Raw genomic sequence first — 15,450 nt, forward strand, 5'->3', positions numbered from 1 at the left:
GAGAAAACAGCTACTATTAGAAGCTAGATCTGGAAAGGAAGTAGTTTTTCTCTCTAACATCCTGGAGTTAGCAAGAACCCTAAAGGACCACTTAAGTGTGCTCTGACCCTATTCTAACAAAGCAAAACCTCAGACTTTGTCCTGATGACAAAGATGATGTACCCTGACTTCCAAACCCCAGGGTCTCCTCTAACTCCCAACTTCTGCAGGCTTCCCCAGTCTCTCAGGTGGAAGCGCTGTCTCATTCTGAACTGGTCCCTGATTGTGTTGTTTGGAGAGTAGACCCTCTCTCTGTAAGTGAAGCGGATGGTGTAAGAAAGGAGACATGTTACAGCTCAGTGCTCACCAGGCAAAGAAACAACCCCAGAGTCGCTACACTTTGTTAAGAAGGGAGTAGTAATCTAAGAAGTTTAGACTCAGTCATTCAAGGGAAACATGTTTGGGTAGGGGGAGGAAGGGGGACAGGAAAGCAGAAGATAGAGAAGAGCGGCCCACCTCAGGTTCAGAGAGGGGACATTAAATCCTTAAGCGGTTTCTTCTTACTTTTTGTCAATTACTTTGCTACCTTTATTTTTTTTTAAGGGGAGTTGAAGGGGAACCTGAATTTAAAATGCAGGTTAGTCTATTTGAGGGAAGGCAAACAGTAATTGGCAGTAGAGTATTAAACAATCCAGAAGTGAGGACAATTAAAAGTGATAATTTGTTGCAATGAATTATCTCCTTAGGAGCCTGTGAGAGGAGAAATAAAAAAAATCCCTATTTGGTAGAAATTTACATACATCCATCTCCTATCTAGAACAATAGTAGATATTCAGAGCAGTGGAATTCATCCTTACATTTTCCAAAAAGTGAAAACCAAAAATGCAAAATTTTGAGAAAAGTATTTGAGAATACTAGCAACAGTCTAGAAGAATGGAACTTAAAGTTTATTAAATAAGCAAATATAGTAGTAGCATTGGCTGAATAGGGCTTCCCTGGTGGTTCAGCTGGTAAAGAATCTGCCTGCAGTGTGGGAGACCTGGGTTTGATCCCTAGGCTGGGAAGATCCCCTGGAGAAAAGAAAGGCTACCCACTCCAGTATTCTGGCCTTGAGAATTCCATGGACCATACAGTTCATGGGGTCACAAAGAGTTGGACACGACTGAGTGACTTTCACTACATACATCTAAAATTGCTTTCACCAGTCATCTAATGAAAAATATATACCCCAGGGGCGGATTTTGGGGAGCTAGAGTGGGGCAAGGAGAGCTAAGAAGGCCTTCCTAAATGAACAATGCAAAGAAATAGAGGGAAACAATATAATGGGAAAAACTAGAGATCTCGCCAAGAAAATTGGAGATATCAAGGGAACATTTCATGCAAGGATGGGCACAATAAAGGACAGAAACGGGAAGGACCTAACAGAAGCAGAAAAGATTAAGAAGAGGTGGCAAGAATACACAGAACTATACAAAAAAGGTCTTATGACCTAGATAATCATGATGGCGTGGTAACTCACCTAAAGTCAAACATCCTGGAGTATGAAGTCAAGTGGGCCTTAGAAAGCATTACTACGAACAAAGCGCTAGTGGAGGTGACAGCATTCCAGCTGAGCTATTTAAAATCCTGAAGATGATGCTGTCAAAGCGCTGCATTCAGCAAATTTGGAAAACTCAGTAGGGCAACAGGACTGCAAAAGGTCAGTTTTCATTCTAATTCCAAAGAAGGACAATGACAAAAAATGTTCAAACTACCATACGATTGCGCTCATTTCACATGCTAGCAAGGTTATGCTCAAAATCCTTCAAGCTAGGCTTCAGCAGTACATGAACCAAGAACATGCAAGTGAACAACCTGGGTTTAGAAAAGGCAGAGGAATCAGAGATCAAATTGCCAACATTTGTTGGATCACGGAGAAAGCAAGGGAATTTGAGAAAAACATCAACTTCCGCTTCATTGACTACCCTAAAGCCTTTGACTGTGTGGATCACAGCAAACTGTGGAAAATTCTTAAAGAGACAGGGGTACCAGACCACCTTACTGTCTCCTGAGAAACCTGAAAGTGAGTCAAGAGCAAAAGTTAGAACCTTACATGGGAACAACTGACTGGTTCAAAATTGGGAAAGGAGTACGTCAAGGCTATATATTGTCACCCTGTTTATTTAACTTCTATGCAAAGTACATCATGCGAAATGCCAGGCTGGATGACTCAGAAGCCGGAATCAAGATTGCCAGGAGAAATATCATATCTGGATATCAGATATGCAAATATATCACTCTAACAGCACAAAGTGAAGAGGAACTAAAGAGCCTCTTGATGGGAGTGAAAGAGGAGAGTGAAAAAACTGGCTTAAAAACTCAACATTCACAAAACTAAGATCATGGCATTCAGTCCCAGACTTCATGGCAAATAGAAGGGGAAAAAGTGGAAGCAATGACAGATTTTATTTTCTTAGGCTCTAAAATAACTGTGGACAGTGACTGCAGCCATGAAATTAAAAGACACTTGCTCCTTGGAAGGAAAGCTATGACCAACCTACACAGGGTATTAAAAAGCAGAGACATCCCTTTGCCAATAAAGGTCTATATAGTCAAAGTTATCGTTTTTTCTAGTAGTCACATGGATTTGAGACTTGAACCATAAAGAAGGCTGAGCACCAAAGAGTTGATGCTTTTGTATTGTGGTGCTGGAGAAGACTCTTAAGAGTTGCCTGGACTGCAAAGAGATCAAACCAGTCAATCCTAAAGGAAATCAACCCTGAATATTCATTGAAAGGACTGATGCTGAAGTTCTGATACCTTGGCCACCTGATGCAAAGAGCCAATTCACTGGAAAAGACCCTGATGCTGGGAAAAAGGAGAAGGGGGCATCAGAGGGTGAGACAGTTAGATACCATCACTGACTCAATGGACATGAATTGAACAAACTCTGGGAGATTGTGGAAGACAGAGGGCGTGGTACAGTCCATGGGGTTGCAAAGAGTTGAACACAACTTAGTGACTGAACAACAACAGAGTGGGGCAACAGAACAGCCTGAGCTGCTATCAGGATTCTTGGGTCTCTTTGAAGGATCTCACTGAAGCAAATGGGTGAAAATTTGGTTTGAGTGTACTACTATATTGACTGAAGGTGAGGGTGGGGGGTTCTGGAGGGCACACATCAGGAAAGTATCTATTTTCCTATCTCACCACACCCACACCTCTCATAGTTTTTGTCTAGTGCTGAGAGATATGCTCTAAAACGTCTCACGAGAAAGCCCGAGACACGGGGCTTTGCTTCGCTTCACAAAGCAGTTCTCCCTAGATTTCATTAGAGAGATTTCTAGTCTCACCTAGGAAGCCTGGATGTGGAAGAAAAAAAAAATTCTCTAGGTTTATTTCCAACTCCTCTTTTCTTGGCATCCTCCCTGGTATGGACTGAGCTTTGGGGCCAGACTGCTGCCAAGTCACGTCAGTCGTGTCCGACTCTGTGCGACCCCAGAGACGGCAGCCCACCAGGCTCCCCCGTCCCTGGGATTCTCCAGGCAAGAACACTGGAGTGGGTTGCCATTTCCTTCTCCAATGCATGAAAGTGAAAAGTGAAAGTGAAGTCGCTCAGTCATGTCTGACTCCTAGCGACCCCATGGACTGCAGCTTACCAGGCTCCTCCATCCATGGGATTTTCCAGGCAAGAGTACTGGAGCAGGGTGCCATTGCCTTCTCCGGGCCAGACTGCTAGACTATGCCAATAATAAGTGGTTCCTTGAAGGGTCCCTTAGGGGCAATGATAAGAAGAGCCCAAGTCCACAGTGGCTAGTGAACTCTCTGGAATTAGCCTAGAATTTCAGTGGTTAGAGATGCAAATATGAGGGAGGGCAGTCCCGTACTTATGGGATCCCTCTCATTTCTGAATCATTAGCTACATAATTGCCCTTTGGGATTTTGTAAAGCTCAAGATGCCACAGGTTATTTCCCTCACACACACACACACCCCATTGCAGGAGAAGCAAGAGTGAACAGGTTTTTCCCCATTTTCTGCTTGGAGAAACAGGCTCAGAGCAGCTAAGTGACTTGTCTCAGGGCTCACAGTGAAGCTGGAACAACAAAAGGAACCCCAGTTTCCTGTCTCTCTGAGGTGTGCTTTTTCCATTAAACCGTCTTACTTCCTTTCTTAAGCCAGGGTACTCAATGCCTTTGGATTTTCTTGCTTTTCCCTGGTTCTAGTATCAATTTCCCTGGTTCTTACATCTTTTCCTTTGCTGTGATCCCCATGGGAGTGGGGTCTGTTACTTAAAAGAAAAAGCCAGTTGAGCAGACTCTACCGGGAGAAACATCCTATGGGATTGTGTGTTTGTATGAACCCGGAGCTAGAAAGGCACTAGGTGGGCAGAGCAGTTGAAGCATAGCATTCAGTTAGTACTGGCTCAGGAAGTGCATCTCATTTTTGGACACTTGTCCAAATGGTCTTAAAACAATTTCCAGAAGGGTCTGAAGGAGTTGTTTTCTGAGTTGAACTTGGTTCCTGGAAGTAAACTGAGCTCTTCTGCTTAATTGTTCTCAACAGGTGCTCTATGACACATCTTGGGCAAAATCAGTCTTTAGCTGCCTCCAACTGGTCTAAATGCCAAGTCGGGAGCCCTGGGAGTCAGATGGAATTGAGATTCTGCTGCTCCTGATTCTGGTATTCTGAGAGCCAGGAGCACATCAGGAGATGTACTTCACTGTTTGCTCAAATCTCCAGGCAGCATATCCGTCTCCACCTTCCCATTCCCGGTCCCCCAAGAACCTCCTTCCCTCCCTGGCCTGCCAGGCCTCTCCTTAGAGGAACTGGGTCAAATTAGGCAGTGCAGATTGGAGACACACCAGAGGGGGAGGAGGTATAACGTGAGAGAAATTAGTGACACAAGATAGGCTTAGTTCAAAGATCTCAAAAGGAAACTGACTTTATAGCAACACAGACATCATTCAGTGATGGAGGTAGGTATATATGTACTGTAAATTCAGTTCAGTGAGCTGAATACAAAGCACCTAGAAACAGCCAGCCTCCCAATTTAAAAGGAAGTATCTCTGTGAGGAGGGAGGAAAGGTTGGTCATTGTAACCTGAGACAAAGATTTTCTTTCTTGTTCTTCTGAATGCACCTGGCACCCTAAAAAGAGCCCTCCATGGCCCTGGCTTTCTCTCACCAACATAACGTTGCATTTGAACAGGAATGGGCAGGAACAGGTATTCCCTTCTAGAGAGAATATTTCCCACCACACTTCCTGACAAGCAGCAAGTGAGACAAGTCCAAGGTCTGATTTCCAAGGTCAGGCTTCAGCTACCATCCCCATCTCCACAAGAACATACCCACAGCTCTATTGGTGACGAAAATATCAGAAAGTCAAGTTTTCTCTACGTACTGGCTCTGAAAGCCTGAAATAAGGTGGACATCACAAGTAATGAAAGCTCTTCAAATCCTCCAAAGAATTCTGTTTGACCCAGTGATACTCCAAAATTGGAATTTAAACCACACCCCATGTGGCTTCATGGGTAGAAAGGTAGTGAAGAGGATGTTGCTGGAAAATGCGGGTGGAAGTGGAGAGAGGGCTACGTCTCCATGTCATCCTTTTGGTTGCAGTAGGGAGAAGGGGAATTTTTTTCTTTGGTCTCACTAAGGATCTGAAGTGAAGCCCAGGGATCATTATTACTTTTAAAATACTTATTTCTTTGGCTGCACCTGGTCTTAGTTGTGGTATGTTGGTTCTTTGATCTTCCTTGCAGCATGTGGGATATAGTTCTCTGATCAGGGGTCAAACCTGGGCCCCCTTGGGAGCGTTGAGTCATAGCCACTGAACCACCCAGGAGGTCCCTCCCCAGTGATGATGATGATGATGATGATTTTAATTTTTATGGAGGTTTAGCTGATTTACAATGTTGTGTTAGTTTCAGGTGTACAACAAAGTGAATCTCTTACACATATATCCACTCAGTGGGCAACAAGGTCATTATGTTTTGTGCTTGAGAAACCAACATCTGTTGAGTAGAACAAGACATAATTCTGAAGCTGCCAAATTGAGGGCATCTCCCACCATCCTGGGGCCCACCCCAGAAGCTCCAGTGAGACTTCTCCTGATTCCCAATGGTAAGGCTATTTCCTTTTATAAGGGCTTTATTTTTATCTCAGGAGCCACTAGTTTGACTGTTCTTGTGATCCACGGAGCTGTCTGGATTCTCTGAATTAGGCTGTAAGTGGGGAAGGCCAAATACCGCATACTGCATACCGCAAAGAAAGATTCACTGACCTACTGCCAGACTCATGAAGAGATGAGGAATTCCTGGCTGGGCATTTCACATACCCTACCAAATAAGATGCTACACCCAGAGTGTCTGATTTGGCCTTTTATCTGGTCTTGTCCTCAGAATTTGAGTTATCTTAAGTGGAAATATTCTAGGTAGTCAGACACCTGTTTATAATGCTTCCTTTGGAAGAAAAGTTATGACCAATCTAGACAGCATATTGAAAAACAGAGACATTACTTTGCCAACAAAGGTCCATCTAGTCAAGGCTATGGTTTTTCCTGTGGTCATGTATGGATGTGAGAGTTGGACTGTGAAGGCTGAGGGCCGAAGAATTGATGCTTTTGAACTGTGGTGTTGGAGAAGACTCTTGAGAGTCCCTTGGACTGCAAGGAGATCCAACCAGTCCATTCTGAAGGAGATCAGCCCTGGGATTTCTTTGGAGGGAATAATGCTAAAGCTGAAACTCCAGTACTTTGGCCACCTCATGCGAAGAGTTGACTCATTGGAAAAGACTCTGATGCTGGGAGAGATTGGGGGCAGAGGAGAAGGGGACGACAGAGGATGAGATGGCTGGATGGTATCACTGACTCAATGGACATGAGTCTGAGTGAACTCCGGAGTTGGTGATGGACAGGCAGGCTTGGCATGCTGCGATTCATGGGGTCCCAAAGAGGTGGGCACGACTGAGTGACTGAACTGAACTGAACTGAATGAAAGTGGCTCAGATAGTAAAGAATCTGCCTGCAATGCAGGAGACTCATGTTCAATCCCTGGGTCAGGAAGATCCCCTGGAGAAGGGAATGGCTACACACTCCAGTATTCTTGCCTGGAGAATTCCATGGGAAGAGGAGCCGGGCAAGCTACAGTCCATGTGGCTACAGAGCTAGACAAGACTAAGTGACAGTTTTTTGTTTTTTGTTTTTTTTCCCCCAAGGAAAAGTAGCAGTAAGGGGAAACAGTAGGGCCTCAATAGTCTTCTGTTTGGTCATGATATTGGAAGGCCTAGAGTTAAGCTGTGAGCAAGTCACAACCACACCAAGCTCACCACTGATACTCTGAGGGCTCAGACTGGAGAGACTAGGGTAAGCTGGAGCTCTCAAACATGTAAGTGGGGGTGTTTAAGTCACAACAGTAGACAGTTTTGGAGAAGGAAATGGCAACCCACTGCAGTACTACTGCCTGGAAAATCCCATGGACAGAAGAAGCTGGCAGGCTACAATCCATGGGGTAGCAGAGTCAGACAAAACTGTGGGACTTTCACTTTTTTTTTCCCCAAGGATATGAACATGTACCTTCACACAGGCAAAGTGAACAAACAGCAGTAAGGGGAAATAGCCAGGCCTCAACAGTCTTCTGTTTGGTCATAATATTGGAAGGCCTAGAGTTGACCTGTAAGTCACAACCATACCAAGCTCACCACTGATGCTTTGAGGGCTCATACTGGGGAGACTGGGGCATAGCTGGAGCTCTCAAACATGTAAACGGAGGTGTTTAAGTCACAACAGTAGACAATTTTGCTTTATAAGAGAAGGGACTGAGGTGAAAAAAGTTGTTCAGTGTTGACACACTGTGGTTGGTGATATATCAAATCTTCCTGGAAGCAGAGTCAGTAAATTCATGACGTTGGAGGGGGAAATGGGGTACCATATTTCCTAAATATCTCCTATCTAAAGTCCCATGTTCCCATTAAACATTGTCACTAAACAGGACCACTCATAGTTTTTTTTAAAAAAAGCACAGTAACCAAACAATGAGTTCTACAACTCTAGCAAACTGGGGGAAGGAAATAACTGGGATGGGGCTGTGTGAGGAGGTACAGGGAAGGCTGTTTTATTTTAGACTTGCTTCCCAAGTCTGTTTTTCTCTCTGGTGGTCTGCCCCAGGACTTCTGCCTGTTACATTTCTTAAGGCTCCTATGCAATGACTCTCTTCCTTCCCAGCCTTGCTTCTCAGGTTCCGTGAACTTCTCACTCCGCATAGTGCCGCACACAGCACTTTTTGCTCCACCCTGTTTCTTCTCTACCACTTGTTTCTCCCACTCTGCTCATTGCCTCCCAGTCTTCCCACTTAGGCCTATGTCTTTCTCGCTAACCTTCTTGACCGACATCTCCCCCTAGCCACCCGCAGCCTCTTGCTTCTTTGCCCAAGTACCCAGTCTAATCCTTTCTCCACTCTATCCTTCTGTTCTACCCCAACCTCACCCAACGAAGGAGCCTCGCACACGCCAGGTCTTGCCTGTCCTCGGTTCCCTACCTTGACCCATCTCCCGCCTTTTTAGGACGCCTAGGTCCCTGCTACGTCCCTGTCAATCTTATGGCCTCGCGCCAACCCCTGCCCCCCACCGCCAGCTTCCTCCCTTGGGCCTCAGCCCACCCAGGGACCCTCTACCCGCCAGGCCCCCGCCCACGTGTCCCCCTCCCTTCACTTCCAGGCCCCTCAGGCCCCGCCCCCGGAGGCCGAGGCCCCGCCTCTCGCGCTTCGCCCAAACCCCGCCCCTCACTCACCTGAGGCAGCTCCGCGCGCGCGCAGGCTGGGGGGGTGAGGGAGAGGGGACGGAATTGGGAGAGAGGGAGGCGGGGCAGCGGGGTTCCCCCACTCTGGCCCGGACGGCCCAGTGCGGGGGGAGTGGGGTCACTGAGCTGGCCACAACCGGGCCGGAGGCGGGACCCGGGCGCTCAGCTGCGGCGGCGGCTCCATCTCCATCAGCGGCTTCACCTGAGGAGGGACAGGCCCCCCCCATAAACCCCCCCAGTACGACTGTCCCCCTCCCCTGAACAACTTCCGGTCCCACTACCAGGCGACAGGCGGTGTGGCCGAACACCGAGCGCCTCCAAGCTGGGGAGACAAGGGAAGGAGAGCTAGGGGAGAGTAGCCGAGCGCCGAAAGATTCAAGTCCTAAAGGCGCGGTCGCAGGCAAAGGAAAACTCAAGGACTAACCTTTCATCTGCATCTACTTTCCAAACAAGTCCACGATGGGCGCTCGAGTTGCCCTGGCATGCCTGCCTCTAGTGCCAAGTTTTGCCTTTGCCCCATCTACGACAGTATTGATTTTAACCTCTTTAGCATTCTTTGCCTTTCCTGCAAGGGCGTAGGAATTGTGTAGGGGAGGGACTTAAGGATGCCAAATTTATAAAAATTTCCTCTTGGAGGGGTATCTTGAGGTCATTCACCTAACTGGCCCTGCAGACACCGACAGACTTCAGAGAAGGAAACCCCACTTCATGACTTCCCTTCACCTTTTGTTTTGGGTTCTCAAGAGGTATCCCAGTACCAGTGCATTTCCCTCCCTTCAATTTGCTCACTCCAGGCCTCAAGAAGTCCCCCAAATAGTCTTAAAAAAATTTTTCAGAGTGGTAGTCTTAAACAGATATTTTATTGATATATTTAGAAAAGTGGAACTATAAAGGGAGAGGGTTGTGTTGTGCTCTTCACAACCCTTGGCAACCTAGAGGCAGTAAAAAGTTACATATACACATGTTCTCTGAAGAATCCCAAGGACAAAGGCAAAATAAGGCCTCAGTGGTGACAGTCATTAGAATTGGAGATAGGGTAGATAGAGAAAACAGTGCTTATTTCCAGAATTACTTTTCCTGCTTCTAGCCCTTTGCTCCAATAACTCTTACCTTCTGGCACAGGGTCAGTGGCCTGTGACTATAACATAGTGTCCAAGGAGGAATGAGTGCCTAGGTGGAAATGTGTGAGGAATGTATTTGTGTGTGGCTTCAGAATGCATAGTCAGGATTGTGATCCAAGACATGGAGAGGAGGTGGAGGGAAAAGATTTTTTGTGGTAATGAGGCCAAAGAATGGGTATGGAAAGAGGCTCAGAATGTGGTTCTGTTTCACCTTCTCATGGGGCGACATGGACATGGACACGGTGCCAGGCATTGTTGAGCACCCCTCGCAGGTTCCAGATTGGGGCCACCGTGTCTGGCTGCACATTGTAGCTCTCATCTACAGCCTTACAGACAATGTTCAGTTCCTTTATCCCAGCTGGCAAAGGGGCTTGCAGATGCCATAGTCGCCAGGCCCAGGCCTTTCGGGCACGCTGCTCCTCTCCTTCCAGCTCAGCCACTTGCCAGGTTAGGCCCCCATCCAGAGACACATCCACCCTGACCACAGCTCTTCCTCCACCACTCCATGCATAGCCTTTGACAGTCACCTCCCCTGACCCTATTATCTCCCCTTCTTTGGGTTGTGTGATGGCTGACTGGATAGGAAGTTCTTGGATAGATGGAGCCGAATCAAAATCTACAGTGTCCCAGTCCACAGATGGAGAAAAGCCTTTGTAATCCCGCCGCTGCCAGTGGCTGAAACTTTCCTCTGGTTCCACACTCACTTTGCCCAGCCATTTGACATGGCGGGCACCCACCACACCAGGAACCACTACTCGCACGGGAAAGCCATGGTCACGAGGCAGAGGCTGCCCATTCATCTCATATGCCAGCAGGACCTCAGCTTCAGGGTCCATGGCCCGAGCGAGAGGGATGGATGCTCCATAGGCAGTCCCTGTGGGGTCTGAGTCCAGTCCCTCAAAGCAGACATGGGCCTCAGTTTCACAGAGCTGGTGACCAGCCTGGGCTAACACATCACAAAGCCGTGCCCCAGCCCAGCGCGCAGTGCTAATGGCCCCTAAACTCCACTCCAGACCTCTTACTTCTTTGAACTGAGTCATCTCGGAGCGCCGGTTGCCAGCACACTGCAGAGTGACTGTGATCTCGTGCTTAGGGAACTGGTACAAGTCATCCAGGGACAGGCACAGTGACTGACCCCCTGGTGGCCCTACTACATTCAGGCGATAGGTGTCTGGGTCCACATTAGGTACAGGTAAATGATTCCGGGTGAAGAAGATAGGGTTGGGTGTGATGTAGTTTTCTGTCAGCAGCTCAGGAGGGGGCTCCGCATTAAAGGGGCACTGGGTGTTGACCTTCAGGGCTGAGTGACGTATAGGATCATCCATATAAGGATCAGAAGTCTTCAAGATGGAGGGTGCCTTGTCGTCAGGGCTCAGCTCCCCAATCTTGTACTGAGCTAGTATCTCTCGCACGTGCGGCTGGTTGTGAACAGCATAGAGGGCCCAGAAGGGCTCTAAAGGACCCCCGGCTGCTAGCATCAGCTTTGATGTCCCCCCTGGGTGTATGTCCACAAATTCTGTGATATCAAAGACCTCACAGCCCAAAGTCACCCAGACCCCAGTCTCAGGGCTGCAGTGGGATTTTACTTCCTCCCTGGTATATCTGCGTGGTGACTCTTGAGAAGCCTGAGGCAAAAGGGAACAGAATGTTAAGAAGAAATCACTCTACCTCACTCTGACCGTGTGCTTCCCTGATGGCTCAGATGGTTAAGAATCTGCCCACAATGCAAGAGACCTGGGTTTGATCCATGGTTCAGGAAGATCCCCTGGAAAAAGGCATGGCAACCCATTCCAGTATCTGTCCTGGAGAATTTCATGGACAGAGGAGCCGGATGAGGTCCATGGGATCGCAAAGAGTCAGACACAACTGAGTGACTAACACCCTGACCCAACCCACAAAGTTATGGCCACTGGGAAGGTAGAAGATTCCATCTGTGCTGTGCATGAAGACCATGAAGGCTGTGTAATCATGGGGTCTGTGGTAAAGCCTGGGTTGCCTGGGGAACTCACTCAGGCCCCTTAGTTCTGATAGTGAAGTCCCTTCCTTCCCTACTTACCCTGCACTGCTGGTCATGACAGGCCAACACTGCCCCGAGGCCTAGCAGTGTGCCCATGACTCTCCATTTCCTGGTGCTGGAGTTACCACCAGAGAAGGTGAAGCTGGAGCGCTGGGGCTGAAAAGAATCATTTGTACAGCAGGCCCGAATGCAGAGCCTTGCCGGGGTTGACTTGAGTCTGGAAGAGAGAGAAGTCTTAGTAGCACACTTCTGATCATAAGAAAGGGCTGGGGAAGGCCTGGGGTGTACCTTCCCAGGTTAGCCATTGGTTCCTTCAGTTGGGACTTAGTTTCTCAGGGATGGGTGGGACAAGTGAGATGTGGCTTTCCCTTTCCTCCCAGGCCACTATCTCAACCATCTTATCTGGCAGTTAAGATAAGTGTCATAAACTACTTAAAAGGAGATATGAACTAGGAACTGGATGGCCTACCTGTAGGCCTGTTGGAGCCCTGGGGCCACAGCTCTGTGCAGCAGCAGCATTATGGCAGACCTAGGATAGGAGGAAGATTCCAGGATCAAGATAGGGAGTTCTGGGAGGTGATGAGATTAGGGCAGCTTGAGGCAATGGGTAGGAGGATGACACAGAGACCAGCTAGGAGCTCTCTGGACAAATGGGGAAACTTTTTCTGTGGTAACGAGGCCAAAGAATGGGAGTAAGGGTCCAAATGGGCCCTTAGAGAAAACCTGGAGGAGTTCAGAGACAGAATATGCTGACAGGATGGAAAGGAACAGGGGGTGGGAGGGAGTCCTCTGAGAATCACCTGCTCTACATCCTCTACTGTCTACTTTGTCCACTACAGAGAACAATGGGAGCCAAAAGTCTGTTGTCCAGTTTGCCAGTTTATTCTTTCTGAAGCTAGCAGAGGACAACTGAGGGGTATGCTCACATAAAAGGAGACAAAAAAGTAAAAATATAGATAGTGGCAGCCTAATGAGGTAAAGGAAGCTCAGATTCTGGAGTCAAAAACTGCTTTGCGTTTATAAAAACCAGTCCTGCCATTAACCAGTCCTGTTCCTGGGCAAGATACCAGGCCTCTCTGAATCTGTGTCCTCATCTGTGAAATGAGATCTACCTAGCAGTTGCTGTGATGTGCAAACAAGTAATAACATTGTCATTGAAGGACTTTCCCTCCTCTCCCTCCGCCCACCCCTAAAAAAATTAAAATTGAACCCAGCTGGGAACTGGATCCCAACGTGGGTCCACACCCCTACCTTGTCTATGCCATTTCAGTGAGCTCAGCAAATCGAGTAGTTAATGGCCAGGGTGTCAGGGAACTGGCTAGAGAAGGAAGAAGGCAATTTTTCTGCTCTGGCTCGCAGCAGTTTTTTCTTTATAGCACTGAGCAGGTCACTGATCTCAGGAGGGCCAATGTGGGGAGTGGGGTGGGGTGAGAAGCGTCAGAATTGCTGATGTGATGCAAGAAAGCTAGGAGTAGGAGCAGAGGCTACACTGTACTCCCAGGTCTTGGGACCCTCACTCTCCCTCCCACTTCCCATCAGTGCCAGCAGCCCACTCTATGCTGGAGCGGTGAGGTAGAGCTGACTCAGCCCAAGGTCCCAGTCTTGGGAGAAGCAGTCTTCTGCTACAGAACAGATGACACCCCCGTGTGCGGGTGGTGACCAGTCACTCCCCAGGGTCACTTTGGGCAGAACATGGATATTTTACCGGGTAGCAAGCAGCTGGCTCCATGTCACTGCCTAACAGCTGGCCCGAGAGTATTTCGTAGCAATAGCCCACGGCCCCAGGAGCACCCGGCTAGCGGGGGTGGAGGCGGATACCGGCAGTTTTGCTGTGCCTGGGATCCGGAGCACCCCTGGGTGCCAAGCCCCCGCCCGGCCACCGCTTAGGTTATTGGCCTTGCCCCCTCCTATTCCCTTTCCTGGCCCCAGGCTCCTTACCCGGCTCAACGTACCCTGGGTGGCTGTTTTACCCGCTCCGCACCCAGCGGCTATCGGCGAAGGGGCGGGGCCTGCGCCGTGACGTTGTTGCGGAGTAAAGGACCACTCTCACCCCTCGGCTCGTCCCCCAGCCATTGGCGGGCGGCGGGCCGCCTCCCAGCTGCTGTGCCCGCCTCCTGGAGGCCAAGGAACGCCGGGCGCCACCCCGGCTTGGAGATAGGACGGGCTGTCTTTCCTTCTACCCGCGCCAGACGAGGAGTGGGACTCTCAGGATGTTCGGGACCCGAGCAGTGTAAGATGATGAGGACTCCCAAGGGTTGGGCTGAGAGGTGCTCCCGCCCCGCTCCTCCCCGCCCGCTGAGACACAAGGTGCTTTCGCTAGAGGCCTCGGCATCCAGTCGGCTCCCGGTGGTGAGCTCCGCCTCTTGTCAAGCGTGTCTGTTGCAACCACAGCCCTGTTTGTCTTTTAGAGAAAACAAGATCAAAAGCTCAAGCTTTTATTTTCAGGAATGAGGGCAGAAATGGAGTCTAAACACTGGTTCAAAGGCTTCGAGATTCCTTGGTCTAACAATTTCTCCTCAAATTGTAGAAATAACAACACTGAATAACCACATTTTATATTTTGCTTTGTTGTCCATTTATTTTAAAAGGTCGTTATTTAATAACATTTTAACATCCCAAAGTAGGAAGATTATAGTTGCTCATAATATCAGAGTAAAGGACACTAACATAAACTGTTTGCTATTACCCTTTTATCATTTGGCTAGGGAAAACTTCGGAGAAGGCAATGGTAACCCACTCCAGTACTCTTGCCTGGAGAATCCAATAGACGGAGAAGCCTGGTAGGCTGCAGTCCATGGGGTCGCTAAGAGGGGCACGACTGAGCGACTTCACTTTCACTTTTCACTTTCATGCACTGGAGAAGGAAATGGCAACCCACTCCAGTGTTCTTGCCTGGAGAATCCCAGAGACGGGGGAGCCTGGCGGGCTGCCATCTATGGGGTCACACAGAGTCGGACACGACTGAAGCGACTTAGCAGCAGCAACAGGGAAAACTTGTCATTGGCGAGCTATGGACCTGGGGCAAACGTACCCAACACTGCCCTCTAGAGGTGAGAAGGCTGAGTTACAACCTTACTTTAAACGTCGACTGAGCGACCAACACTTTCACTTTTTTTCCCCAACTTTAACTTTGGAAGATCATTTCCCCTCCTTCCCTTTCTTCTTTCCAAAACTGAACTAGAAGAGCTTTTACTAAAAATGAATAAGTCGTGTGGGGGTGGTGTGGAATACTAAGAAATATAAAGAAAGGGGAACTGACAGTGAAAAGGTAATTTGGCTCTAAGGTTTTTGGAAAAAAAAGAGATTCCCAATTTAACTGTACAATTTAATCATCAGACAGGCCTGATACCCAACCTATCCTTCCAGTCTTAAAAAACAGGCTCAGTCCAAGGATACAGAGGAATCAGTTAAGGATTATCTGAAGGCATGGGATGAGATTTCTGCCTTGTAACTGTCACCCTACATAAAGCTACACACAGGCTTTATAGAATTGACCTTTTACATCTCAAAAATTTTCATTTTACAGAGGAAACTGAGGCAGAGAACAGCTAAGTAACTTG

At 48.2% G+C, this 15,450-nt stretch overlaps 1 protein-coding gene across 4 annotated transcripts; it reads right to left on the bottom strand.

The window, feature by feature from the left end:
• SUOX (sulfite oxidase) lies at positions 9,594–14,209 on the bottom strand. 4 transcript variants are annotated; one of them, XM_018048096.1, is made up of 5 exons: positions 13,829–14,209; positions 13,142–13,208; positions 12,360–12,419; positions 11,930–12,107; positions 9,594–11,498 (listed from the first exon to the last, which is right to left on the bottom strand). In XM_018048096.1, the coding sequence occupies exons 3-5, from the start codon at positions 12,407–12,409 to the stop codon at positions 10,089–10,091; spliced, it is 1,638 nt and encodes a 545-aa protein (XP_017903585.1). In that variant the 5' UTR covers positions 12,410–12,419; positions 13,142–13,208; positions 13,829–14,209; the 3' UTR covers positions 9,594–10,088. The 4 variants fall into 4 exon arrangements, with proteins under 4 accessions (XP_017903585.1, XP_017903586.1, XP_017903584.1 ...); XM_018048097.1 differs by having other exon boundaries at positions 13,843–13,857; XM_018048095.1 differs by lacking the exon at positions 13,142–13,208 and having other exon boundaries at positions 13,843–14,209.

This window comes from Capra hircus, chromosome 5, assembly GCF_001704415.2.
Source record: "Capra hircus breed San Clemente chromosome 5, ASM170441v1, whole genome shotgun sequence".
NCBI lineage: Eukaryota > Metazoa > Chordata > Mammalia > Artiodactyla > Bovidae > Capra > Capra hircus.

What these genes read in the sequence shown, in the direction of transcription:
- SUOX (XM_018048095.1), bottom strand. Translation starts at nt 12,409, where the DNA reads ATGCTGCTGCTGCACAGAGCTGTGGCCCCAGGGCTCCAACAGGCCTAC. An exon ending in GGGCTCCAACAGGCCTACAG is followed by an intron (nt 12,108 to 12,359) that starts GTAGGCCATCCA and finishes TCTCTCTTCCAG; the next exon opens with ACTCAAGTCAACCCCGGCAA. An exon ending in GTCATGACCAGCAGTGCAGG is followed by an intron (nt 11,499 to 11,929) that starts GTAAGTAGGGAA and finishes CTTTTGCCTCAG; the next exon opens with GCTTCTCAAGAGTCACCACG.